This window comes from Tigriopus californicus, chromosome 10 (assembly GCF_007210705.1).
Source record: "Tigriopus californicus strain San Diego chromosome 10, Tcal_SD_v2.1, whole genome shotgun sequence".
Lineage (NCBI taxonomy): Eukaryota > Metazoa > Arthropoda > Copepoda > Harpacticoida > Harpacticidae > Tigriopus > Tigriopus californicus.
In genome coordinates, this window is record NC_081449.1 from 4,271,258 (window position 1) to 4,296,041 (window position 24,784).

Consider the following 24,784-nt stretch of genomic DNA (forward strand, 5'->3'; position numbering starts at 1 on the left):
CAAGAAAAACAATTTATTGGAGTCCAAAGTGCAAATTGAGATCTAGTCTACTGTACTTTGATATTTCTCTGTGCCCCTTAAATAATGTCTGCCTTTTATGCAAACTTCCTAATAAGTAGAAATTTAAACTCTACAAAAAGATAACTCATTCATATCTCACCAATGCCGCCTGATGTTTTTTTGTCAAATGTGTGGGTTTAGACAAAATTATCAATTGTCCATCCAAGATATTCTAATATGTTAACATTTATTTTATGTACATGCACTTTTATTGCTCATTCCATACATTCTTTTTTATATTTTGTCAGTGTACATTACCCATCAATTAATAAAATGACTCTTGATGATTTTCTATCTATGTGTGTTTTTGAGCAATTTCGCGCAATATTTCACCAATTTCAATCGAAAAACAATTTGATTGTTTTTGATTAATTTGATGTTCATTTATTCTTCTGACTTTCAAGATTAATTCAGAAATATTTAGTATATGGACGGAGTTGTATATCAAGGAGATCATTATTTAATTAAAAACACCTTAATGTATTATGCAGTACGGATATTCATACTGAAGTTAATGTCTTGATTCAACGCAATGGCCTAAGTTGGCGGTGAGGGGAAATCCGTGTCGTTTCCTCTCTATAGAGTCCCTGACTTATGTAATGCCTCTATCATCAATCAAACATTATTTCTTAATTCAAGTCAAAAGTCATTACCGGTGAGAAAAATTGGGACTTGTCCAGACTTACCTTAATAGAATACTTGGTTTCTCCTTCTTTAAACCCGGCCAAGACAGCCTTGATGATATCTTGGGTTGTGACTTCTGGCGCTTTGGGACAGAGCATAAGATGTGGGGAGAACCGAGCCTCCACATAAGCCACTCCATGACCGGCTTCATCCTCGCAAAATTCTAATGCGATCCTCTCAATCACTCTCAGGTTACCACTTGTTTATCGAACAGAATGGGAATTATGGTCAATGTTAAGAAATATTGGTTCACAGTAATCTTTGAATTTAAAGAACACGTACATGTAAATGGGAAAGAAGGTCTTGAACCCGTCAAGAAAATGCATCAAATCTTTCGGCTTCCTCACGGAAAGATCTCTTTTTAAGGCAGTCAGGGACCCATTTCCAGGAAGTGGAATATTTTTCGACTTGAGCAGCTCCCAAATTGTTTCATGCCGGATAGCACCGTCCAAGTGAATATGCAGCTCAACCTGAACTAACCAAAAAAAACATTAGTTTTGTTTCGATTTCCGAATGACAAATTGAAAACACGGTGTGATTAATGAGTTAGATTGGTGAAAGAACAAGATCCTGATGGCGGAATCTAAGCGTTGGTGTTTCGGGGATGAGTTGTGAAAAGAAAACTACCGAAATATTTTGAATCTTTCTGGCTACTAATTCACTTTCTCATCCACAGTTCAAACACATGCCTCCGTGTTACTTTATCCAATCTCGAGCCAAATCTCATGTGTGTTTGATTGGGATTGCTAATAAATCTTATTGCAGGTAAATTCCAAGCACGACTCAATTTTCTTTTCATAAAACGGACGATAAGTTGTTAGTTTATTTTAGAATTGTTACGAAAGACAAAAAAACGATGTATTAGTGCTGAATAAGAATAACTTCACTCTTTGCCTATCAATTTTACTTCGGGATTTGTTGACTGACAAAACTATAAACGCCCACCTGCTTCTTCTTCAAAGGTCAGAGAGTCCGAAGTGGTCGAGACATATTCTTTATACGCACATTCTGAACAAAAATTGTGGTGGCCTTGAGGACACAATCGTAAAGGTTTCATGGTGTTAATCTCTTTTTGTTGGCTGACCCAACTTCATTTAAATATATACTCATCTACAACTAACGCTCATGCATCCTGATGATGAAGAGTTTTATAGTAATGATCTTACCCGACTTTTAGGTAGATGGTCATGCAATTCTTCACCCAAAGTGTCAGGGATTAAAATGGGCTTTTTCTTGAAACTCATGCTCCACAAGAAACATATGCTATCTCTGCCTTCTCAACCACTACAAAGAGTCCTGTGAACTTCCTTCTTATCTTGAAGTTACTTTTCCGCAATCTTGATTCTTGTTATCACGCCATTGAGCTTGGGATTACTGAACTGATCTAGAGTGCTATATGAATGGATCAGTGAATGATTGAATGGTCCAAGGAGTTCTCTAGACATGGAGATGGACAGTGCCCAGAGGGCAGACAACGAAAAGGCAATGAGCACTAGCTCTTCAGTAGATCAAAAAACGTGTGAGTTTTGTTGAAACCTTGGTATTCAGATCAATAACGTTTATCACTGTTATTTTCATCACCTTGTCTGGTGATATGTTGTTATTAAACTGGGTGTATAATGTATAAAATATCCAGAAATGTAAGATAGGCAATGTACTACACTATTATAATGTTCAATTCCTCCCTTTTTACCACCATTCTATTTATGATGATTACTTGAACCGAAATCGAAATCTAGTTGCTTTTGGCAGGTTTAAACGCTTTCAGCCATTAAAAATATAGTCTAAGAAGTGTCATGATATTCAGTTTGCATGGGCATAACAATTATGAGTCCTTTTGAACAATGAGATAAAAGTGTCTGGTTAGAAGTTTTTTTGTTGCAAAGCTCTTGCACCTTATTAATACTGAAGGACGGCAAACTTGAAGAATTAACACAAAGTTGTGTTGACAGAAATACAGCTGATACATTTAAAAAGAGGTCACTCGATGGGCTTTTTCAAATGCATTTCATAATCAAAAGACCAAACAGCACGACGTTTACACCCATCATTCATATGAATTCAATATATATCAAGGTTAAACTGATCATGTTTTGGTTATCCTCATTTCTTCCACTTTTTTGAAGAACATTATGATTGATGTGGTTATAGGCCAGGTCACCACGCAGGCCAACAACTTTACAGTTTAGGCTTCTCGTCATATGGAATGGGGTCCCAAGACCTAATTACAAACACTTCACTTTAGTTAATAGAAAATAGGAGTATGGGTCCACTAGTTGGGGTCTCCATTTGGAAACAGGTTGCTTATGGCCGTTTGGGGATAAAGTTGAAATTCCCACTGGCTTTTTACAACATTTGTAGAAACTCTTAATGCTCTTTCAAGGTGTCATGAATGCCGTTGAAAATGTAGGGAATAACGACCAATAAAATAATTCATCTTGGTTCGGAATCTGAGAGCAAACAAACTTGGCGTGTAAGTCACATCAGTTATCACATACGAGTAGAGGAGCAAGGGACAACATTTTTGGAGGAAATACACATTTGAAATTCTGTTACAAAGATCCACGATTGCAAGCTGAGACACACACACACACACCATTACTCACTGCATGCTCAATCATATGTCAATAATCACAACTTGTTCAGACTGGTCAACCTTTTTCTTAGTTTTAAATGAATCCATATCAAGCTCCCAAGGTTGCCTGCATTCACAAGTCCTGATGACAGACAGGTCTTTGGTCCTTGGATGGCCCAGTCCTGGAAAATAAGGATGGGCGGTCTCTGGGCTGCAAAAAGTAAGGCTGCTTGGGTCACAGCTGGGGACACTTTGACACCAATGAAGGATCGTTCATGCCTTCCTTTTCAGTTTTGAGTCCTATCTATATCTTATGATACGATGTTTTCAAACGTAGAACAGACGATCAGAGGATATTGGGTTAGATATCTTCAATGGCTCTAATCCAGTGTGAGGGGACGGGTCAGGTGGGCCAACTTCTTGAAATGGTTTGGCAAAATGGTAGTGAAGTCAACCCAAGGGCGGGTCATTGAGTAGTAGTCACACACAATGATTTATAAGCGGATTTCACTTCAGAATTCAAAGGACCAGAGCAAGGTCGCTTCAAATTTAGCCCTTTCAATGTCTCGCAGCCGTTGATTTTAGGGCGACTATGTGTCCAGGGTAGAGCCGACCTTGAATGGTCTAATGAAGAGCATAGAAATCCAAAGCGAGGCCGATGGTTACTAATTTGGTCTCCAATTAGTTCAGTTGGTTTACAAAAAGACGAACAAGTCCAAACATTGCGTGGATTCTAGCATTTTAACCTGATTCTTTTTTAAATCCACACTGATTTCTGATTGTGCTAGGATTTGCATAGCTTTTCAGTTGTCTTGGACAAATTTTGCTTGGGACACCAATATTCTTTCGTTCAAAAAGTGTTCAAAGGGGGCATTAATTATAGCTTGATAACATGTTGTCTTTTGTTATGGCGGGGGGTCATACAATGGCAATATTACCAAATGAACTAACCCCGTCAAAGAGTTTACAATTCAGCTCTGTAATTATGTAAGTGAAAGTTATTTCATAACCAAACTTTAAGGTATGGAATATTTTCAAACCTTCATTGCTTGATCAAACCTCAACAACCAACGCAGGGTGTGGTTCAAATCTGTTCCATGATATCTTCTAATGAAACGCTCAAAATGCCAACCAAACCCAGTCCTCTCACATCTTACATATATGTAGTGCACTGGTAACCTTTGAACCAACCAAAGAAAGAGAGAACCATCGCTACCCCACCGCTAAAGCCAAACCATTCCACCAACTCAAATAACCCAACCACTCTTTGTTGACATTTAGTATTGAAGTGGACGATGTCTCAGGTACAGACAGAAATGGAGGATTCATCTCTTAATGATCTTTTAGGAGCTCTTAAATTGGCCCAAGTGAGTTTGGGTTCTTGGTCTTTGGTCATGAAAGAAGAATGTGATTTCCATATCAATGGAGAGCCCCATTATGCTCTCACTCTTCTATACCAAAGTAATACTCTAGAGTATATCTGGCGGATCTTGGGTCGGACTCTTGAATCCGGTGTGGCTAAAAGTGAGGCTGACATCCGAGCCAAATGTGCCAATCTTTTCCAAAGTGGTTCGCCTTGCCTTGGAATTGTTCCACCTGACGATCAGTTTCCTCTTTCTTGTAAATTTTCTCAGAACTGTTTGATACTGGTCAAGACATCAGAGGGATGTGAATCTTCCAATACTTGCCAAGAATGCTCGAAGGTCCTTCATCGAGGCCAAAGTTTGTTTATTGGATCGTCCTTCAAGAAAGAAGCGATTGATATTATCTACAACCAAGGACAAGTTAACACCAACGAAGTGGGAACAAAGAAAGTCAAGTGTCGTCGGAATCACATGTGGACCTGCTCCAGTTGTCAAGAGAGCATGCAATTAGCTTCGGCCAAAAAACACTTAAAGAAGAAACATTTATTGGCAGACTTTACTTGTAGGCAATGCTCAGCCAAATATGTGGACGCCAATGATTTGTCTCAACATACATTGGAACATCATCCTCATGATTTGGATCTGATGTGTCCCGCGTGTCAAACTAAGATTCTGTTGTATCCGGAAAGAAGAATTGACGGAGACGTTTCCAATTTGTGAGTCAGAACATAAGTGAGCTTTTATTGGTCAGCTGAGAGTCATGGAAAGCGGAAGAATGAGATGGAAGGTTAAGGTATAGTACAAAGACATCGAGCGTTAACCATTCGATACATGGAAAATCCTACAGATTCCAATAAATGACAGGGTTCAATGGTTGAAAGAGCATTATGGTCCGTGCTCCAAGGAACGGACCCGAAACATTGATAGTGCCTCGAATGCTAAAAGACGAATAATGTCACTTTACAAATGCGATCATTGCTTCGAAAAGTTTAGTTCCAAAAGGCGTTTAGAAGAACATAAGAGCGTGAAATGCCAAATTGACTTCATCCAAGATTTGTTTTGTGATCTAGATTTTCCCGAAGTAGCTTTCGAAGAAGGCTTGGAAAAGAAAGGAAAGATAATGCAAGTAACTTGCCCAGAATGTGCCGAGAAAGTGAATTCGAACGGATTGAGAAGTCATTTGATGTTCAGTCATCGAATGGGAAATTATCGGTGCCAATCCTGCTCCCATGTTTTCGATAGACCCGACCAATTAACCGATCACATATCGTCCTCACATCCTCAAGATCCAATGACACAGTGCCCTAATTGTGAACAAGATATCAACCTATCCAAAGATTGGGCAGGCCTTCAAGCACACATGAACACGTGTCATCGCGTCAAATTTGTAAGGGACCAACGGGACAATCTTGTACCGCGCCTCAATCTATCCAAAAAAGCTAAGCAAATTTTGAGCCCCAAGGACCCCCCCCAATCTTGGGTGACTTGTGACCGATGCGATTTCCAAACTAAATACGCCAAGAACTTGATTGTTCACCAAGAATTGATTCATAACCATCCCCGTCCTCGAGAACCGAGGCCTGAAAAATTCGTATGCGAGCAATGTGGTAAAGAATACAAACGAAGAGAGACCTTTCAAGCCCATTTAAAGGCCAAGCACTCGTCAGATAGCCACCATACTTGTGATAAATGTGGCCGACAGTTTCCCAAAGCTAGTCAATTGCTTTGCCATAGGAACCGCATTCATGCTGAGTCCGACGAGTTCAAGTGCCGGGTGTGCGGCTTGCGATGCGGCAACATGACGGAATTGAAGAAGCATCAGGTCAGCCATGAGGATCCCAAGTTCACTTGTCCAACTTGTGGCAAGATGTTCAAGACGAAAACGGCCATGAGTTTGCATTTAAGGACCCATACTGGCGAGAAACCCTACAAGTAAGTATGATACAGAAAACTAGTAAAAAAAGTGTTTTTTTTAAAGAACTTGGTTTTGGTTTCAGGTGTGATATGTGCGATTATAGTACGGCTGCCGGAGGCAACTTGAGGAACCACAAGAAGTTCATCCATTTAGGGTTTTCAAGAAATCGATTGCGAGAAACGATGGAAAAAGTTTAATGCCGAAATTTGTGATGATTGATGGCAAAGAAATATATCATGTTGTTACTCTGCTGCACTTGATCTACCGAATAGTGGTCCGAATAATTAGGAAAGTCTTTGGACAATCGCAGATTAAGACTAAGACAGGCCAAAAACTGGAATTTCTGTATAATATAGACAATTTACTCTCACGTTCTGAGCCGTTGCGGAGTTAGTGCTGGTTTTAAGGTAGTTATCATACTAAATATATCAATAGTGATAACGATTATCATACCAGAGTATCTTTGCTTTTTCTTGACTTGACACAATCAGTTTATTTACCAACATAACATACTTTCATGTGATAGGTAGATTTGATCCCATTTTGGCACATATTTTACTATCGATCATATTTCAATATTAATAAACTATAAAGCCCTTCAGAAACACTACTTGGCCATTTCATTAAATTTAAATTTTACAAGGAATCAATTTGGTCACTCTGAACGTCTTCTCATGTGCATAAACCACTCACCAATACAGATGTCAGACGGCAAATTCCTCGCAGCAAGGACACACCTGCCGAGCTGGAGGACCGCCTCTCATGTATCATGGACCCGCCCCACATGGACCGCAAGCCTCTCAACTTCACCCACATTTCGCTAGGTCAATGGCGTCTCTTTCTGAAAGTGAAAAGCGATTTCCAGCTCAACGACGAGCCTCACTTTGGATTGTCGCTCTTATACCACTCCATAACTCATCAATACATTTGGCGGATTTGGGGTCGAACCCGAGAATCCGGATTTGTTCAAAGCTACCCAGAGATCATTGCCAAATGCGGGAAACTGTTCAACCTGGGGGTTCCTTGTGTAGGGATGGAGCCCTTGGACGGATCATTCCCAATGTCTTGCGTATTTGCCACCGATTGTTTAGGGATCGTTTCACCCTCCGAAAATTCCAATGTGTGTCAGAAATGCTGGATGAGCTCCTCTCATGACCCATCGGATGCGACGGAGAGCATGCAAGCAACTGGTGCTATATCATCAGCTCTGGGCATTAAGAATGAAATTAAGGTAGAAGAAATGGATTCGATCGAGGGGGTTTACCCAGACTCGCCTATTGATATCAATGAGATTCTTGAACCGACCATGACTTTGGGGTCGGCTAAGGAATCGGGGAAGAAGAAGCCCACATTGTTACCTTGGGGTGAAGTCGAGGAAGAAATTGAGCTAGAAAAAAAAGACCGAGTGGGCTGTCCCCATTGTGCCAAGAAAGTTGCCCGCCGATTCTTGTCCACGCACAAAATGTACCACCACCAAATTGGACAGTTCAAATGCCTCCTATGCTCAGATGTATTCCCCTCAGCCTCTGGTTTAACCCAACATTCATTGGATACTCATCCCCCCAACACCGAATTAACATGTCCTAATTGTCGGCAAACCGTCAGCATCGCTGGGAATCCCGATGAGCTGGTCCAGCACCTCCAGTCATGTCACCAAGTCAAATTAATGCAAGACGCCAAAGGAGCTCTGATCCCTTTGTCCAACTTTTGTCTGGAATGTTGGCGGACTTTTAAGACCCCGGCTGAGTTGCGGAAACATGAGGACAAGCCCTGCTTCCAACATTGCCATCATTGTGACTTTGAAGCGCGTTTGACGAAACATTTGGACCATCACATGGCCCATCATCACCCGGAGATCGTGCTCGAAAATGAGCGGGCTGAACTGGAGCCCGTTGTAGAGCCTCCAGTGTCGACCGTTCCTTTTTGCCGGAAATCGAGGTTGCTTCCGGAGCACGAACCGAGGAAAAATATCGTGTGTGATCAATGTGGGAAACTGTGTTCAACTAGACAAGTTTTTAAACTTCATGTGATGGAACACCATGGGCCTGAACACATGTGTGACCAGTGTGAGGAGACCTTTCCGACCGATGAGAAGTTGGAGGTTCACCTCAATCTAGTTCATTTGAAGACCAACGAGTTCATGTGTCAAGAATGCGGCAAGAATTGCGGGAGTCTGAAACGATTCAATAGTCACATGCGCATTCATCGGCCGGCTAAATACACTTGTACGTTTTGCGGCAAACAGTTTCGGTACAGATTTACCTTGGAAGAACACAATCGGATACACACGGGGGAGAAACCATTCAAGTGAGTGTTATATATATATACATACACATATATTATCAATGAGGAAACCAAGGCTCACCTTCACTTACCGAATTACCGTCTTTTTGCTATTTCAGATGTAGTTTGTGCGATTACCATTGCGCTGCGGTTGGCAATCTTAGTTCCCACATGAAATTCGTGCATAAAGGAATACCTAGGAACCCGCGAGATCGGAAGAATGTCACGAAATAAAAAGGACATTAAATCTACTATGAGTGCGTGTACCTATTATTGATAATGAAGTAGTACTGATGTTTGGCATGTTTGGCATTTTGCGGGGGGGAAAGAAACCTTTCACATTTTTCAAAAACGACCAAAGTTAGCTCTTTGTTTTAAAATCGAATCGAGTGGCCAATTCAACCAAACTTTTTGTCAGTAACATGATGATTCGAATTTTGTCGCAATTTAGTCTTTTCACGTACCAAGAGACTGCTAGCGTCACCCTGTGGTTCGTTATTGTTGGATGTTTACCAACAAACCATTCCGAATTTCCAAAGGTTGGACATAGACTAAAGATACGTGTATTTGGACTCCAAGATTCGTCTGAGAATCGACCTGATCCCTTCGATCCCTCCTCTGGCTGGTGGACCCACGGACCATGGACCCACTTTCCGTGGACCCCATTTGGCCTGACATGCCGCTGAAATTCTCCCGAACCGTTCTCGGTCAATGGCGACTGTTCATGAAATTGGAAAGCGATTTCTACTTCAACCAAGAGCCTCATTTCCCGTTTTCCTTGCTTTATAATAGCGAAACTCATCAATACGTTTGGCGGATTTGGGGTCGGACTCGAGAAAGCGGCTTTGTGCAGGATTACTCGCAAATCTTGGCCAAACGCAGCCAGCTCTTTGCCCAGAAAAAGCCCTGTTTGGGCATCAAGCCCCCGGATGAAGGTTTCCCTTTGTCTTGCGTGTTTGCTAAGGCGTGTTCCGGCATTGTGCCCGCCCATGAGGACTCTCATGTATGCCGGGCGTGTCTCAAGGAGATGGACTCGGACCAACATGGCCAGTCCAACGTGATCATGAAATTTGAACAAGATTGGGATGAGAGTGAGGCTGATGAAGTGTGTGAAGCATCGAGTGCCAACCATGGCCTTGAATCGCCTTACAGCCAACAAGATCGAGATTTGGATGAATATGGAAAGGTGTCGTGCTCAATTTGCCCCAAGAAAGTTCTTCCACGGTTCTTGCTCGCCCACGAAATGTACTTTCACCAAGTGGGTGTGTTCAAATGTGGCGAATGTCCCTCCACGTTTGCCTCAGCTCCGGATTTGGCCCGACATTTATCCGAGATTCATCCGTTTACGACCGAGGTATCTTGTCCGAATTGTCGGTGTGCGGTGAGTCTAACACCGAATCCCAATGAATTAGTGAAGCATATCGGCCAGTGTCACCGAAACAAGTTCATGGAGGCGGAGAATGGTGCCCTCCTACCTTTGGTCAATTTCTGTTTGGACTGTTGGAAAGGTTTCAAGACCGTGGACCTGTTGGAAGCCCATGAGCAGACTCCGTGTACTTCGCGTTGTGATGATTGTGACTATGAAACCCGCGAGGTTAAAGAGTTAGCCCAACACGTGTCCCAGAAGCACCCGGAGAAGACCTTGGAAAGCGAGAACCCCATAGAGCCTGTCAAGCCCTTGATATCACTCAGTGAGCCTTCGAAAAGACCCAAACTGCTGGTCTCCTTTGAAGACCCGCTGACGAATCTCGTTTGTGATATTTGTGGCAAGCTGTATGGCACTCGATACCAGTTCCAATTACACAAGAGGCGTGTCCATGGAACTCCAGTCGCTTGCAAGGAATGTGGAAAAGTTCTCCGGCATCAGACTCTTTTGGAGTTCCATAAGAACAAGGAACATTCTCAGTCGGATAAATTCGCGTGTAAGGAATGTGGAAAACGGTATGGTAATCGAGGGAGCCTCAACAATCACATGATTATTCACCTGCCCCCTGAATTCACTTGCCCCCATTGTGGAAAACAATTCAAGAAGAGTTATGTCTTGGACCAGCACATTCGGACGCATACTGGAGAAAAGCCGTACAAGTGAGATTTTCCCGATTTCTTTCCATGTTTTGAGACGTTGGATGATGATGATGATGAGTTTGCCTTTTTGACATCTTCTTTATAGGTGCAATCAATGCGATTTCAGTACAGCCGCTGTGGGCAATCTAAGACCCCATGTCAGATTCGTACACAGTGGGATAGCAAGAAAACCTCGAACTCGTTCGAAACCTGAGCAAGAAAAATCTTCCAAGGCTACAGAGGAGACGTGTCAGAAGAGCATTATGGTAAAAAACGACTGACTCACGTACAAAGGCTACGACTGAGACTACATTCAGGTTTCAGATTCAATAATATATACTCAAAGCAAAAAGCTGTGCTCTATTATGATTATGTAGTAAGAAGGTTTTGTAAATCTAAAAACCAATTGTATGCTTTTAGTTGTAGGCAATTTTTAACCCTTTTTAACGCTCTACCAAGTCGCTAGGTAAAATTAGAACCATTCATTCAATCTGAAATTGAACGAATCCGAAGTTGGTTCTTTTGACATAAAATTTATTTTTGCACTCCAAGTCGGAAGTCTCTTTAGCTTGGTTTTGCTGTATGTTTCATAGAGATTTCAAGTTTCTTAACTACGTCAGACAATGTGAAACGATCTGACCATTGGCACTGGAAGAGATTGAAAATAAATTTTTATACATCAATTTAGAGACGGCCAAAATAAGCAAAAAAAGGAACATTCTATGACACAGAATATGCACGAAAGCAGGTCAAGTTAAGCATACAAATATGTGCTAAAACCTAAAATATGTATAACAACATGCAGAACCTTATTTTGACTGGCTTTCATGCATATTTTGGTTCATGAAATGGACCTTTTTGCATATTTTGGCCGTCTCTAGTTCTTAGTTCCTGTCGACGAGTCATTATTGTTTTAATGCTCTCTGACGGCCATTATTGCAATTATACTGCTTCTTGTTCTTCAATGACATAATTTCAGATCTAAACTCGTTTGACTTTCATAAGTCTGAACTCCTTAGCTTCTTCTTGGTCTTGTTCCGTAAGTTTTCATTCGCGGTTTTCTTTCCTCTGGGTAGTTTTTCGTGAACAAATTTCTTATGGGATGCTAGGTTACATCCAATAGCAGTCTTATAGTCGCATAAATCACACCTAAAAATCACAAAATAACCGTTAAAGATGACTAGATTATGACGAGATTAGAATCCCATGAATTCTTACTTGTAAGGCTTCTCTCCAGTATGAATCCGCATGTGAAGTGTCAAATTGTGGGATAATTTAAACCTCTTCCCACACGTGGGGCACATAAATGTTGGGGGTCCGTGAATCAATCGGTGATCTCTGAGAGAAGCAACACTGCCTCCTCTGAATGAACAATCTTTGCAATCGAACTCGTCACATGTCGAATGATAACGATTGAAGTGATACTGGAGCTTGGTCTTATTCGAAAATTCCTTAGCGCAAGAACTACACACGAGCGGATTGACGGAATGTCGACTTCTTTGGTGATACTTCAGCTTTACCTCATCAACGAATGTGTCACCACAATGGTCGCAGATTAGATGGGGTAAAGACGATTCCCGCTCCCGTTTCCGTCCTTGGATTAAATCTTGAACGTATCGTTTCCGTCGCTCTGATGCATCCTCGCCAGAAGCGCAAACATCCTTTTCTTCATGAACCTTCAGTTGTTCCACGTTTCGAAAACTTGCCCCGCAGTCCATGCAACCACGCCCAACGTACTGAATATGTCCGTGGGCCTCGTGATCCCAAAGAAATTTGAGCTTATGACAAGTGTCAATGTGGTTCTCAAGGCCTTTCCGGTCGATTCCAATGGCAATGTTTCGCTTGCAATTAGGACATTGCAACTCGGACGCCTCGGGATGCACGGCGGTGGCATGCTCCGTCAATTGTCCCGCGGTCTCGAATGTGACACAGCATTTTGAACAAGCGAATTGGCCCAGTTTGTGGCGAAACATTTTGTGCTTGGGTAAGATTCGGGAGGTCAGCTTCCTGAAGCAAATGCGGCACTCAACCCTCGCCGATGACGCTGACCCTGAGGGAGCAACGGGTCCTCGTTTTTGAAGCACTAGAGCTTCACGTGAGAGAGTCACTACTTGGGTTCGTTCATTTGGCACAAATGGATCTTGGGTCGAATGCTGAGGGGGAGGCTCCTCCTTGACTGCACCTACCAGGTCATCAGTTACATCAATTGGTTCCGATTTCAGGAAGATAGAGTGTTCCTCGTCCACTTCTTTTAAAGGGTCCAAATTGGGACAGGGCTCAATATTTACATGAAAAGTGTCATTTTGATGCAAGGATGGATATTGCGGTTTTGATGAGTCGGGCCCTAATTTTCTTCGTTTTATTGGGAACACTCCTAGGTTGCAACCGTGAAATTGATGTCGATCCTGGTCGGCCTTATTGCGATAAATGTGCCCACAATCTGCGCAAATGGTGCCCGCAAACGGCACACGCTCACCTTTCATATTGGGCAAGAATATGATTTTATGACAAGTTTCCACATGATCAATGAGACTTTGTCTTTCATCGCAAGTGACCACTTTCTTGTTACAATTTGGACAAAATTGATACGTATGGAAAGGGTGAGCGTGAGAGGCATGAAAAGCAAGTTCCTCGGCCCGCCGAAAGGTCAATGAACATGAACTGCACTTGTAATCCCCGATACGGTGATGAAACATGAGATGTCGGGACAAGAACTTGGCATTGATCTTCTTGGAACACTCTGAACATGTGCTAACTTGGGATGGACCATTCTCATAGTCCTTTGATTGATGGTTCTTGAGCATAGATAGCAATGCAACCGTTGACTTGGAAGATACAGTCATGGGATTCTTAGTGGGATAAGCCCTTTTCATAAGTTGTCTATTACTGCCAATTTCAGCTCTTGGCTTGGAGGCTAGGCATTCGGTGATGTGTTCCTCAAACAAAAATTTCGAATCAAACAACGACTCACAAATTTGGCACTCAAACACGATTCGACCTCTGAGATCCTGCTCCCGAACCCGACTCATGTGGCCAAAGCATAGACGAAAATGATTGGTGAGGCTATCAATGTCGCCGTCTATGGGGATATTGGCCGGACACGATGGGCAGCAAAGCTCTTGAATTTCCGGATGCTTTTGAAGGGTGTGTAAAGACAGATCCTTACCATCCACAAACCGATCATCGCAATGGAAGCAAACAAACTGGCTCAACAAGTGCGACTTTTCCAGATGACATTTCATATCAGCCAAGGGCACTTCGGCCGAGCACATGTGACAAGGCCAAACCTCTTGGCGAGGATGACTTTGCCTTAAAGCGGCCAGAGTTTTGGAAGCATCATCATAGATCACGTCTGCGGCCACATTTAGAATATCTGGCCGTGATTGAACGGAATCGTTCCAGGATTGCAAACAGGCTGAGCAAGCTGTTCCACTACTGGTTTTGGGGATCATAATGGAACATTTGGGAGAAAACTGGCAAGATATTGGGAACTGAGCATCCGGCGATTTCCTGCCCAAACACGGCTGACCACTGTTAAACAAGTGATGACATTTGTCAAAAATTTCCCCATAACTGCTGACTTGTCCGGCTTCGACGAGTCGTCCGAGAACCCGCCAGACGTATTCGTGCGTCTCAGATTGGTACATCATGGTCAAGGCCAGGAAGGGCTGGCCATGGATGTGCAAATCCGGCTCTTCTGGCAAGAATAGTTGCCATCGGCCCAACGAAACGGTGATGAGCTTCACCTTGGCCACGGGAGAGTCCTCTTGGTCCTCTTGGGACCGGGTCTCCATCTTTGATTTGGTTAAGGAAAAAACTAAGATTGGATCAGTTCGTAGAGTGTGGATTAACTCTCCCAGAACACTGAATCTTGAAACTAACGTAACTGGATGTATGGCTTCAATGTGAAAAGAAAACACGATAATCTGGCCGCAATGGCGCTTTTCAGAGAGAGCTATTGCCCCGCCATCTAAGAGTCAAGCTCCGAGTTACAGAAAGTTGACCGGTCAAAGCTAGTCTCTAGTCAAAGCCAAAGAAAAATGCAGAGCGTCTGGTCTCTCTATTTTCTCCAGGCTACCACCCCCTCAGGACACTTCTGTCTAAATCATCAGGGTAAACGTTAGTCTCCACCGATTAGTTGGCAGTGCTACTTTTTTAAACTTAACCTAAACTTATCAAACCTAACCTAACCTAACCTAAAACGATATTGATAGCCCTTAAAGTCTCCTTAAAGTACCTGAATCCAAGGAAAAAGAATATTAATTTATTAAATGCAGACCTGTGTTGTAATTGTAATTACAATTAATCAGATTTGAACGCATAGTATTTGCAATCGTATTTAATTACATTTGGACCCATGAAATTGAGCTTTTTCAATAACAATATACAAATACATTTTCACTCACATGAACGTTTTCACCCGTTGATTTTTAAATCATTCTTACCCATGTACCATCAATCAGCAGCTTTCAGTTGACGTCTATTCCAGTTCCATGGCTCTAGGTCTTTAAGACCTTTACTGAATTAAGAGGCATTTAAAAACGATAACAGAAAAAGCTATAATGATTCAAGAACCTAACTACGTCCCAGTCAAGTGTAGATTGTAATCGAATGAGACCTGTTTAGGATAAACTGACACGGAAAAATGAAAGCCTCTATTAGAGTAGGAGGCAACACACTAAATACAATTAGTTCAATTTAGAGGCATTGATCCCTCATCTCTTTGGATTAGCCAAGAAAGAGTGTGTGATATTGCATCATTCTTTATTGCGTAACCTGCGGGAATGGCTGAAAATTCTATTTCGAAACTGGATTCATTCGCTTCTTCTGTGTACTTCTATGTTGGATTCCTTGGGGTTGAACCTTGTGAACAAACTTCACGTGGTTGCACAAATTACTTTTAGCCGCAGTTCTGTAATCGCACGAGTCACACCTGCGAAAACAAAAAAAAATAACGAAACGATTAGAGGACAAAATTGACGTTGACCAAGTTCAAAATGTCTTTTTTTAAGAAAAGATGTTGAACTCAATTAGTCCTAAATCTTCTTTATCTCAGATTTATGATGATATCTTACTTGAAAGGCTTCTCTCCGGTGTGCGTCCGCATATGATCTTTCAAATAACTCTTCCTGATAAACCTCTTGCCACAAATAGGACACATAACAGTGGGCGCTTCGTGGGTTCTTTGATGCCGTTTCAGCATTGGACCATTGCCCGCAATGAATCCGCAGTCTTGACAATTGAATTTGTCAGTTGTTGGATGGTGTCGGTTCATGTGATATTGTAATCTCTCTTCAGTTGTAAATTCCTTGCCACAAGAGGAACATATGTAAGATGGTGGTGCGTGAATCCTTTGATGACGTCTAAGAGAATGCTCATTGCCACCAATGTATCCACATTCTTTGCATATGAGCTTGTCAGACGTCGGATGAAGTCGGTTCATGTGAAACTTGGTCGTGGCCTCGTTAGGAAATTTCTTTCCGCAAACATTACAGAGTAATGGATTGAAGAAATGGCGAAGTTTTTTGTGACTGTTCAACTTTCGGACACTCGCAAACTTTTCGTCACAACTGTCGCAAGATTTTAAACCTTGTTTTGGTTTCCTCATTTCGAGTAAATATTTAATATAGTTCTTTCGACGCTTGGACGCATCTAAACCAGCATCACAAATATCCTGGGCTTCATGTTCCAATAGGTGGTCGGGAGTGTCGAACATTTGGTGGCAATCCATACACGTAAGTCCAATATCCCGAGTGTGCATTTGAGACGCTTCATCCCAATAGAATTTGAGCTTGTGACAAGTTGCAATATGATTTTGGAGTCCGTTTCGGTTGGATCCAAGACTCACATCTTGTTTGCAATTGGGACAATTCAACTCAAATACATCCGGATGCTCGATAAGATGCTCTGAAATCTTGTCCACACTAACATTATTTGCTTTCATAGGACACTTGGGGCAATCAAATTGTCCAATTTGATGGCGAAACATTAAGTGCTTGGGCAAAATATCGGCAGGAAGTTTTCTGAAGCAGACATGACACTCAACCTTGCATGATGACGATGACCTTGATTGTGAAATAATCTTGGCTTTTTTCGACTCTGGAAATTCGACGGGAGAAGTTTCTACCTCTGGGTTTGGACCAAATAAAAGCATTGAACTATCGGTCAAATCCCCGATTTCCATTGTTTGTTTGCAAGGGAATGGCTCTTCTTTGATCCAACTAGTATCGTCGATTGAATCAGGAGGTTCCAATTTAAGAGAAATTGAACCTTCCAGGAACTCATCCACATCGGCCGAAGTCAAGAGTTTAAAATTTGGGTTGATGTCTACATCGGATATCTGAAAATTTCTAAAACCGTTATTGACAACATAAATTATTTTCAACAAGGAAGGAAAGTGATACCTTGGTTATTTTTGAAGATTTAGGGCCTACCTTTAATGGTCTTTTCGTCAAGTCACACTCTTGAGATTCGTGAAGATCAAGGTCAGTCTTGCTCCGAAAGATTCGACCACAATCTGAGCAAGAAAAGCCCTTAAATGAAACACGTTTTCCTTGTCCATTAATAAAGAAAATATTCTTGTGGCAAGTGTCTATGTGTTTAACCAGATTTCGTTGTCCATTCAAAATGTTAATTTCTTTGGCACAATTGGGACAGAATAGGTATCCTAGGGCAGGGTGAACAGCAGAGACATGATGAGAAAGTTCCTCGGCACTCTGAAACATCAATACACATGAGGTACACTTGAAATCACCGATGCGGTGATGGAACATGAGATGACGATGCAAAAACTTGACATCCATCGCCTTGCCACATTGATGGCACACAGCATTGGATACATCATCCTGATTGTCTTTGGATGGGTTGTTCTGTGACGAGGATGACAATTTAGTCTGTGCGACGATTGATGACGTATCCAAGGGATCTTTTTCGCCTTGACCCACCTGACCATCATTTCTCGCTAGATTTGCATGACATCCGTCAAAGTGTGTCTTCAAGGTATCATTCGTCGAAAACTGTGATGAACAAAGTTGACACGTGAAAACCTGGCGTCCCATTTGATCTTGTATCAAAACCCTTTCCTTGCTCCTACAACAGAGACGAAAGTGATTGTCTAAACACTCCGTCTCACAGTACAAAGGGACATTGGTCGAACAAATTGGGCAGAACACCTCCTGAATCTCCGGATGTTCCTTGATTGTGTGACAACTCAGATCTTTGGCATCCACAAATCGATCTGGGCAATGAAAGCAAACGAAACGGCTCAAAAAATGGGCTTTTTCAAAATGATGCTTTATCTCGACCATGGGCACTTCAACCGAGCACATGGAACAAGACCAAACCTTTGGGTTGGAAGTGGTAAGAGATTCGAGGGTTTTAATACCATCGTCATAGATCACATCTACAGCCACGTCTAAGATTTCCCGCCATAATTCCCAATTCGAGTTTGCTGTCATTGGAATACAGGCTGAACAAGCTGTCCTACTCTTAGATTTGGGGATCATAATGGAACAGTTCTCTGAAAACGCACAAGACAATGGGAATTGGGCATCCCGCGGTTTTCTTCCCAGACAAGGAGTGCCGCTATTGAATAACTGGTGGCATTTGTCGAGGAATTCTTTGTAACTGTTGACTTGTCCGGACTCGACCAAGCGTCCGAGGACCCGCCAAACGTATTCATGAGTCTCAGGATGGTACATCAGGGTCAAGGCCACGAAAGGCTTGCCATCGATTTGCAGGTCAGGCTCTTCGAGCATATACATTCGCCATTGGCGTAGGGGAACTTTGACGAGATTGACCAACTTGAGCGGTGAATCTTTTTGTTTTGTAACTGCCATCTTTCACTTTTCTCGAAGGTTTGAAAAAAGATAGGAAGACCGATGGCGACCTTGTGGCGAATTAGTTTTCCAAATGCGTTGCTTTCATTCAGTTGTTGGAATTGTACCCTTCACTTTAAGGTTGCTCGAGGAGTAGAGTGACCAATATTTGTTTTCGAAGACAACAGGTGGACAAAGTGTTGCCAAGATGACAAGAAATGTCGCGATAGGCAATATTATCTGTATGTCATGAGCACAATTGCATTTTGACATCGTACATTGAAGAGGTGATAAATTACAATAGCGCAAGTTAAATGAAAGGAATTGATCAAAAATGTTGCTGGGCACCCTGAGTTTGGGCATAACAACCTCGACTAAGACAAATATCACAGTCAACTCGCACCGTCCGTTCATTCAATTTTCAATAATCGAGTGATTTCGAGAGAGTTGTGTTAGAAAACTCAGCAAAATGGTATAATTGGTGTAGCTCAGTAAACGTACTATCATTTTGCCACAATAAAAAGATACTGTTTGCGTAGACAATCACTTAAATAAAAATAAATGTCAATATTCAATGCATGCATGGTGCAGCTTTTTACGCCTTCACTTGTCGAGCGGAAATAAAATTGATTTCATCCATTGACAGCCTCTCAGTCACTGATTTCAACGTTTGAAAATTCTGAATTTGAATATCTTTGCCTGATTGAATGACAAAGAAACATGTTGATCATAACTTGCACATCTTGGTTGCAGAGAGCTCTTTCTGTTTCTTGGAGTCTTTTTTGGACGAAAAGATTGCTAGAAAGAAAAAGAAATGTTTGATTTTCACTACAAAATCATTTGGAGCTCAAATATTGAGGAATTCATTAACCCTAAGTAATAACTTGATGATTACAGCAAAGGTGAAGTGTATTGTTATATAATTATGGATTTGGATGGGAACTCCCTATCTTGGCCTACCATCTGATGATCAGTGTTCCAAAGTGGAGATATTTCCACCCATTGTCACAGCCAACATTAATTGTTCACCCACTCGTCTAGAAAGGGTATCTATGACCGTCATGGCTAGTTTATGGCGTGTCGGCTTCAATAGAAGGGTTCTAAAAACTTCGCTCCGCTCTCCCGCTCTTTCTTTAATATTAGCTAGCGCTCAATGTATTTAGTATTATATTAGCTAGGAATAGCTGAGAAGATAAGTATCTTTTATTAACGCATTAGTGGTAATAAAGGTTCTTTTGCTTTTGTAGTGAGAGTTAGTATGGAAAAGAATGTCTAGCATCTACTATATGTTTGACTAGAAAAAAAACAGTCCGCATAAAATCCGTGCTGGCTGTGTGTTCACAAGAGATCTATGGTGGACTTGAAATTCCTGTTCGCACGAAATCCGTGGTAGACGTACGCAAAAAGTATGCGCTCCTTCCTGATCAAGAGAATGCGGCTCTAAGATACCAGATTTTATCAAGAATCAAGGGATTATTAAAAGAACAATCTATTGCTCAAGTACTGTGACAGAATGAACAAGCCGCCAACTCTCATAGGGGACGTTTCAAATCCGAATTCCGAATAATTATGACCAATAGATAAGAATTTAACAGGAAGTTGCGTGCTGTATGCGGCAACTATTTTGCAACCATCACTTCCAAAGAAAGAAATGGAACGAGGAAAAGCACAGTTTCACAATTGTTTTGTGACTAACTTTAAGAACACCACTTTTTACAAAACTTGCCTTTAGCTCTTTTAGCACAATGTAGTGGACAAAGGCGATGATGGAAAAGTCGCTGGTATGCTACATACAAGCATACAATATACAGCTCTTTGTTTATCCCCAATTTCATATAAAAAATGTTTGTAATTTTACCCTTGTCGGATTTGCAACGTCTCTAAGAAGAATTGGTGGTGTAGTTATGGTTTTAAAATGGATTAGCACTAAGTTGTTCAGCTAAAATTACCTTGTTAAAGGCTGATGCTCTACCAATATGTTCCAACAGCAACAACAACTAGCCTAGTAAGTTCTACATGACAGATCTAATCAAGACGGACAAAAATTAAGTAAGTATGGCTGGAAAGGGCCATTTTTTTCAAGTGTTTTTTCCCGAACATTTGACACATTACCCTCGTCTTTTCATGTTTTTTTTTATCTCATGGCTCTTTTGATGGCCTCCATTCTTAAGCTTTTACTTTGGATGTATTTGAGGATTTTTTTCTTCTGCTTTTGTCCAAAAACCCTTGACAAAGTTATGGGCAAGACTAAACCCACTATAGGCAGGGCCTTCTTCGATCAAGCAATACCAGATATAGACGACTTGGCTAACTAATGGCACTTGTTGATATTACTAGTGTTTTAGAGTTCTAGAACATTTCTTATTATGTTTTGTCTCACAAACTTGGACATTACACTTTTTAAATCCCATGATACTCTTTGTATCAATTCCAAAATCTGTAAAATCTTGACAAGAAAATAAAGACTGTCGAGAGTCATCATCCTTCATTTATTGTATACACTTGAAAGTCATTTGTCTGAGCAAACGTTTAACGTCAGCTCTTGCTTCCCAATTCTTTTAATCTGTTTTCTTTCTTTCTCTTGGATCGGTTTTGATGAACACGCCTCTTGTGACGGTGCACATTAGTCTGGGCCGCAGACTCAAAATCGCATAAATTGCATCTGAAAATAAAGCAAAAGTAACGTAAAGGAAGAAACAAGAAACTGTGCTAATCAATGTGCGCACAGTACACCCTCGAATATAGACGTTAAAAGGAACCCCTGATTCAGGATATCAGTGTCTTGAAGTACTATTCCCCCGCCCCTCTGCTAAAGGAAATGTGATTTATTTTTCACATTTACAACAGAGCAACTTCTGAAAGATGTCCAATTACTTACTTGTAAGGTTTCTTTCCAGTGTGGGTATTTACGTGACATCGCAAAGCACGTTGTCTTATGAACCTTTTTCCACAAATCGGACACCCATATTTGGGCGGTTCATGGGTTGCTTGATGTCTTTTGAGACCATAGGGACCTCCCCCAATAAACCCGCAGTCTTGGCAAGAGAACTTGGCGGAGGTCGGATGAGAATTATTCATGTGAGTCCTTAAAATGCATGGCCTTTTAAATTCTTTGCCACATAAGTCACATTTATATTTGTCTGTGCACATGACCTTTTTATAGGACGAATGACACTGTTTCAATAAAGACTTTAGCTGGAAATTCTGTGACGATTCCTTTCCACAATTAAAACACAATGCACTCGGTGAATTGTGATGACTTTTTTGCTTCTTTAACTTTTCGACCCCCATGACTTTCTCATCACAGATGTCACACACAATAAGTGACAAAGCCGCATACCTTTGCCCACAATTAACACATTCCCGGTCAATTTCTTGAATGTGTTTTTGGCTTGTTTCGTCCAAACGGAATTTGAGCCTATAGCAAGTTGCCATGTGGTTCACAAAGTCTTCGTGATTGGGTCCAAGATCCACATCTTGATTACAATTAGGGCAATGCAACTCGTGCACATCCGGATGGGTAAGGACATGCTTCAAAACGTCTTCAGCCGTTACGAAGTTCAATGGGCATTTCGGACAGTTAAATTGGCCGAGTTGGTGACGAAGTTTGTACTTGGCCAAAGTTTCAATCGAAATTTGCCTGCAACAGACGTGACACTCAATCTTATCTGATGAAGATAACCGCAGTGGAACAACAACTGGCGATTCTTTTGGCTTATCACCATTCCGGAAAATCGGAACCACCGAACTGAGAGCAGTTTTGCTGTTCCGAACTCTCGCTTCACAAACATCTTCTAGGTGATCTGCGAGGTCCTTCAAATTCTTGCACTTTTGAAAACAGAGTCTGCACTTGAGGATCTCTTCACTCAACGGTCGGTCTTTATGATTAGTGCATTGGAATGATTCAGTTCTTTGGGATGATTTATGGCCAAACATAACTTCACCGACGTTTATTTGTCGATTGCATTCTTGAGATTCGTGTTGGTCTAATTTGGTCTGGTCAAAAAAGATTGAGCCACAATCGGGGCAGATGAACCCTTTATACCGAAAACGCTTACTGGCCCTAGCAGTCCAGAAAATAATTTTGTGGCAGGTTTCCACGTGTCGAACAAGACGAGGCCGCTCAATTTTTTTCCAACAATTTGGACACACCTCTTTTTCCTGCGACGAATGAGCATCATAACTATGATCGATAAGTTCTTTGGCACTTAGAAAAATCAATGGACATGAGGTGCACTTGAAATCGCCAATACTGTGACGGACCATGAGATGCCGGGTCAGAAACTTGGCAACAATCATCTTGGAACACACTTGACATGTGACTTTGGATAATTCTAGTTGATTGTCCTGCGATTGTAAGTTCGATTTCAGTGTTGACAATGAAGACACATTTTCGAGCTCGACCATTTGAAAGTTTTTACCATGGACACTTTCTGTCCTAAGCGTTGCGGCCAGACATGCGGCAAAGTGACTTACATACATGGTTTTGGTGGGGAACCGCAAATAGCAGAGCTGGCACTCAAAAAGTTCTGCCATTTCTTGACTCAAAGCAATGTTCTTATTCTTGCGACATTGACGGAAGTGATTATCAAGTTCGTCACTCTCACCGTCAATGGGGACATTTGCAGGACACAGTGGACAGCAAAGCTCTTGAATCTCTGGATGCTCTTGATATGTATGAAGAGACAAATCCATGGCATCCACAAATTGATCATCGCAATGGAAGCAAACAAAATGACTGAAGAAATGAGACTTTTCAAGGTGACATTTAATGTCGGTCAATGGCACTTCAACCGAGCACATCGGACAAGGCCAGACTTTGGCCTGACTTTGGTTCAAAGCTTCGAGAGTTTTGACACCACCGTCATAGATGACATCTTCTGCGACATTTCGGATTTCTCGCCATACTTGAACGGGATCTTCAGCCGCTTGCAGACAAGCTTTACAAGCCGTACTTTCACTGGATTTGGGGATCATGATGGAACACTTGGAAGAAAATTGACAAGACAGTGGAAACTGAGCATCTGGTGGATTCAAGCCCAAACACGGCGTTTCCTTGTTAAAAAACTTGTGGCATCGGTCCCAGAATTCTCGGTAACTGGAGACTTGTCCGGATTCGACAATTCGTCCCAAGGCTCTCCAGATGTATTCGTGAGTCTCAGGATGGAGCATCACGGTCAAGGCCACAAAAGGCTGTCCATCAATTTCAAAGTCGGGCTTTTCTCGTAAGAATAATTGCCATCTGCCCAAAGGGACCTTGACGAGATTTGACAAGTTGGGAGGAACATCTTCTTGTTGTATGGATTCCATGTCCACTTTGATGACGGATAATTATTGCACCGTTCGTTGGTTTTATTTGGTAAAATAAAACGACTAGCTTGCTCACGCTCGATTATTACCTTCTTTTGTTATTAGTCTCTAGTTTCGATGTACTGAAGGGTGGGTTTGTTTTGAAAGAGAAAGAGAGCCCTTATTTCGGCTAGACCAGAAAATCGATAAAGGAAAGCTACATAGCATATAACAATGAAGCGGACTTGGCTGCAACGGCAAAGAGCGGTATCGGCAACCTAACAGTTTTTGTGACCAAAATGCATCAACAGGGTAGAGAACTCAGTTCCATCATAATGGGCCTCATAAATGGGTAGAAAAATTGTTTTTTTGCCATTTCCATCTAGCATAGCATATTATGAACAATGAAAGGGTTAAAATTGTTCTTGCTCTTAACTACTCTGAGGGTTTTCTTGTTTTTGAATCTTGCTGCTTTATTTTTTACATCTCTTCAATCAAATTCCCTTGGACTAAAGGTCTGATTCAGTGTCATTGTCAAGCAGGACAAATCCGTCTTTGGCTTGAGTATGATGAGTCAAATTTACAAAGTCTCCACAGTTCCACGACTTGAGGCAAAGCTTCTAAGAGGGAAGCGTTACTGTCTGGACAATGTCTGATGCGACATTGTTGCAAATCTTCAAGAATCATTACCCCATCCACGGACCTCTAGAGAATTGGACTGCAAACAGAAGCA

The 24,784-nt window shown here is 41.7% G+C and overlaps 7 protein-coding genes across 7 annotated transcripts in view; 3 read left to right on the forward strand and 4 right to left on the reverse strand.

The window, feature by feature from the left end:
- LOC131888100 (adenosine deaminase-like) overlaps positions 1-2,155 on the reverse strand; it is a gene marked incomplete in the record, with an annotated part of 2,840 nt that extends 685 nt beyond the window's left edge. The window contains 3 exon segments of the mRNA XM_059236886.1: positions 747-942; positions 1,027-1,214; positions 1,911-2,155. Of these exon segments, the coding sequence (XP_059092869.1) occupies positions 747-942; positions 1,027-1,214; positions 1,911-1,988 (462 nt within the window).
- Positions 2,156-4,670: 2,515 nt separating this feature from the next.
- LOC131888097 (zinc finger protein 845-like) lies at positions 4,671-6,853 on the forward strand. The gene is made up of 2 exons (XM_059236883.1): positions 4,671-6,615; positions 6,681-6,853. Exons 1-2 carry the CDS (start codon positions 5,636-5,638, stop codon positions 6,793-6,795), a joined length of 1,095 nt encoding a protein of 364 aa, XP_059092866.1. The 5' UTR covers positions 4,671-5,635; the 3' UTR covers positions 6,796-6,853.
- A 415-nt stretch (positions 6,854-7,268) lies between these two features.
- On the forward strand, positions 7,269-9,135 carry LOC131888090 (zinc finger protein 99-like). The gene is made up of 2 exons (XM_059236876.1): positions 7,269-8,905; positions 9,001-9,135. The coding sequence occupies exons 1-2, from the start codon at positions 7,368-7,370 to the stop codon at positions 9,113-9,115; spliced, it is 1,653 nt and encodes a 550-aa protein (XP_059092859.1). The 5' UTR covers positions 7,269-7,367; the 3' UTR covers positions 9,116-9,135.
- Positions 9,136-9,394: 259 nt separating this feature from the next.
- Positions 9,395-11,309, forward strand: LOC131888091 (oocyte zinc finger protein XlCOF6-like). Its single transcript, XM_059236877.1, has 2 exons — positions 9,395-10,966; positions 11,052-11,309. The coding sequence occupies exons 1-2, from the start codon at positions 9,522-9,524 to the stop codon at positions 11,224-11,226; spliced, it is 1,620 nt and encodes a 539-aa protein (XP_059092860.1). The 5' UTR covers positions 9,395-9,521; the 3' UTR covers positions 11,227-11,309.
- A 149-nt stretch (positions 11,310-11,458) lies between these two features.
- Positions 11,459-14,891, reverse strand: LOC131888083 (zinc finger protein 160-like). The gene is made up of 2 exons (XM_059236867.1): positions 12,164-14,891; positions 11,459-12,094 (listed from the first exon to the last, which is right to left on the reverse strand). Exons 1-2 carry the CDS (start codon positions 14,737-14,739, stop codon positions 11,944-11,946), a joined length of 2,727 nt encoding a protein of 908 aa, XP_059092850.1. The 5' UTR covers positions 14,740-14,891; the 3' UTR covers positions 11,459-11,943.
- An 801-nt stretch (positions 14,892-15,692) lies between these two features.
- Positions 15,693-18,912, reverse strand: LOC131888081 (zinc finger protein 91-like). The gene is made up of 3 exons (XM_059236866.1): positions 17,380-18,912; positions 16,021-17,285; positions 15,693-15,878 (listed from the first exon to the last, which is right to left on the reverse strand). Exons 1-3 carry the CDS (start codon positions 18,781-18,783, stop codon positions 15,743-15,745), a joined length of 2,805 nt encoding a protein of 934 aa, XP_059092849.1. The 5' UTR covers positions 18,784-18,912; the 3' UTR covers positions 15,693-15,742.
- A 2,143-nt stretch (positions 18,913-21,055) lies between these two features.
- Positions 21,056-24,163, reverse strand: LOC131888085 (zinc finger protein 569-like). The gene is made up of 2 exons (XM_059236871.1): positions 21,641-24,163; positions 21,056-21,424 (listed from the first exon to the last, which is right to left on the reverse strand). Exons 1-2 carry the CDS (start codon positions 24,070-24,072, stop codon positions 21,298-21,300), a joined length of 2,559 nt encoding a protein of 852 aa, XP_059092854.1. The 5' UTR covers positions 24,073-24,163; the 3' UTR covers positions 21,056-21,297.
- Positions 24,164-24,784: the final 621 nt, after the last annotated feature.

Coding starts and splice junctions, on each gene's coding strand:
- LOC131888097 (XM_059236883.1), top strand. CDS start 5,636: ATGTCACTTTACAAATGCGATCATTGCTTCGAAAAGTTTAGTTCCAAA. Junction 6,616..6,680: donor ACTGGCGAGAAACCCTACAA/GTAAGTATGATA, acceptor TTTTGGTTTCAG/GTGTGATATGTGCGATTATA.
- LOC131888090 (XM_059236876.1), top strand. CDS start 7,368: ATGGACCCGCCCCACATGGACCGCAAGCCTCTCAACTTCACCCACATT. Junction 8,906..9,000: donor ACGGGGGAGAAACCATTCAA/GTGAGTGTTATA, acceptor TTGCTATTTCAG/ATGTAGTTTGTGCGATTACC.
- LOC131888091 (XM_059236877.1), top strand. CDS start 9,522: ATGGACCCACTTTCCGTGGACCCCATTTGGCCTGACATGCCGCTGAAA. Junction 10,967..11,051: donor ACTGGAGAAAAGCCGTACAA/GTGAGATTTTCC, acceptor TCTTCTTTATAG/GTGCAATCAATGCGATTTCA.
- LOC131888083 (XM_059236867.1), bottom strand. CDS start 14,739: ATGGAGACCCGGTCCCAAGAGGACCAAGAGGACTCTCCCGTGGCCAAG. Junction 12,095..12,163: donor ACTGGAGAGAAGCCTTACAA/GTAAGAATTCAT, acceptor TGTGATTTTTAG/GTGTGATTTATGCGACTATA.
- LOC131888081 (XM_059236866.1), bottom strand. CDS start 18,783: ATGGCAGTTACAAAACAAAAAGATTCACCGCTCAAGTTGGTCAATCTC. Junction 17,286..17,379: donor TGACGAAAAGACCATTAAAG/GTAGGCCCTAAA, acceptor AGAAATTTTCAG/ATATCCGATGTAGACATCAA. Junction 15,879..16,020: donor ACCGGAGAGAAGCCTTTCAA/GTAAGATATCAT, acceptor TTGTTTTCGCAG/GTGTGACTCGTGCGATTACA.
- LOC131888085 (XM_059236871.1), bottom strand. CDS start 24,072: ATGGAATCCATACAACAAGAAGATGTTCCTCCCAACTTGTCAAATCTC. Junction 21,425..21,640: donor ACTGGAAAGAAACCTTACAA/GTAAGTAATTGG, acceptor CTTTATTTTCAG/ATGCAATTTATGCGATTTTG.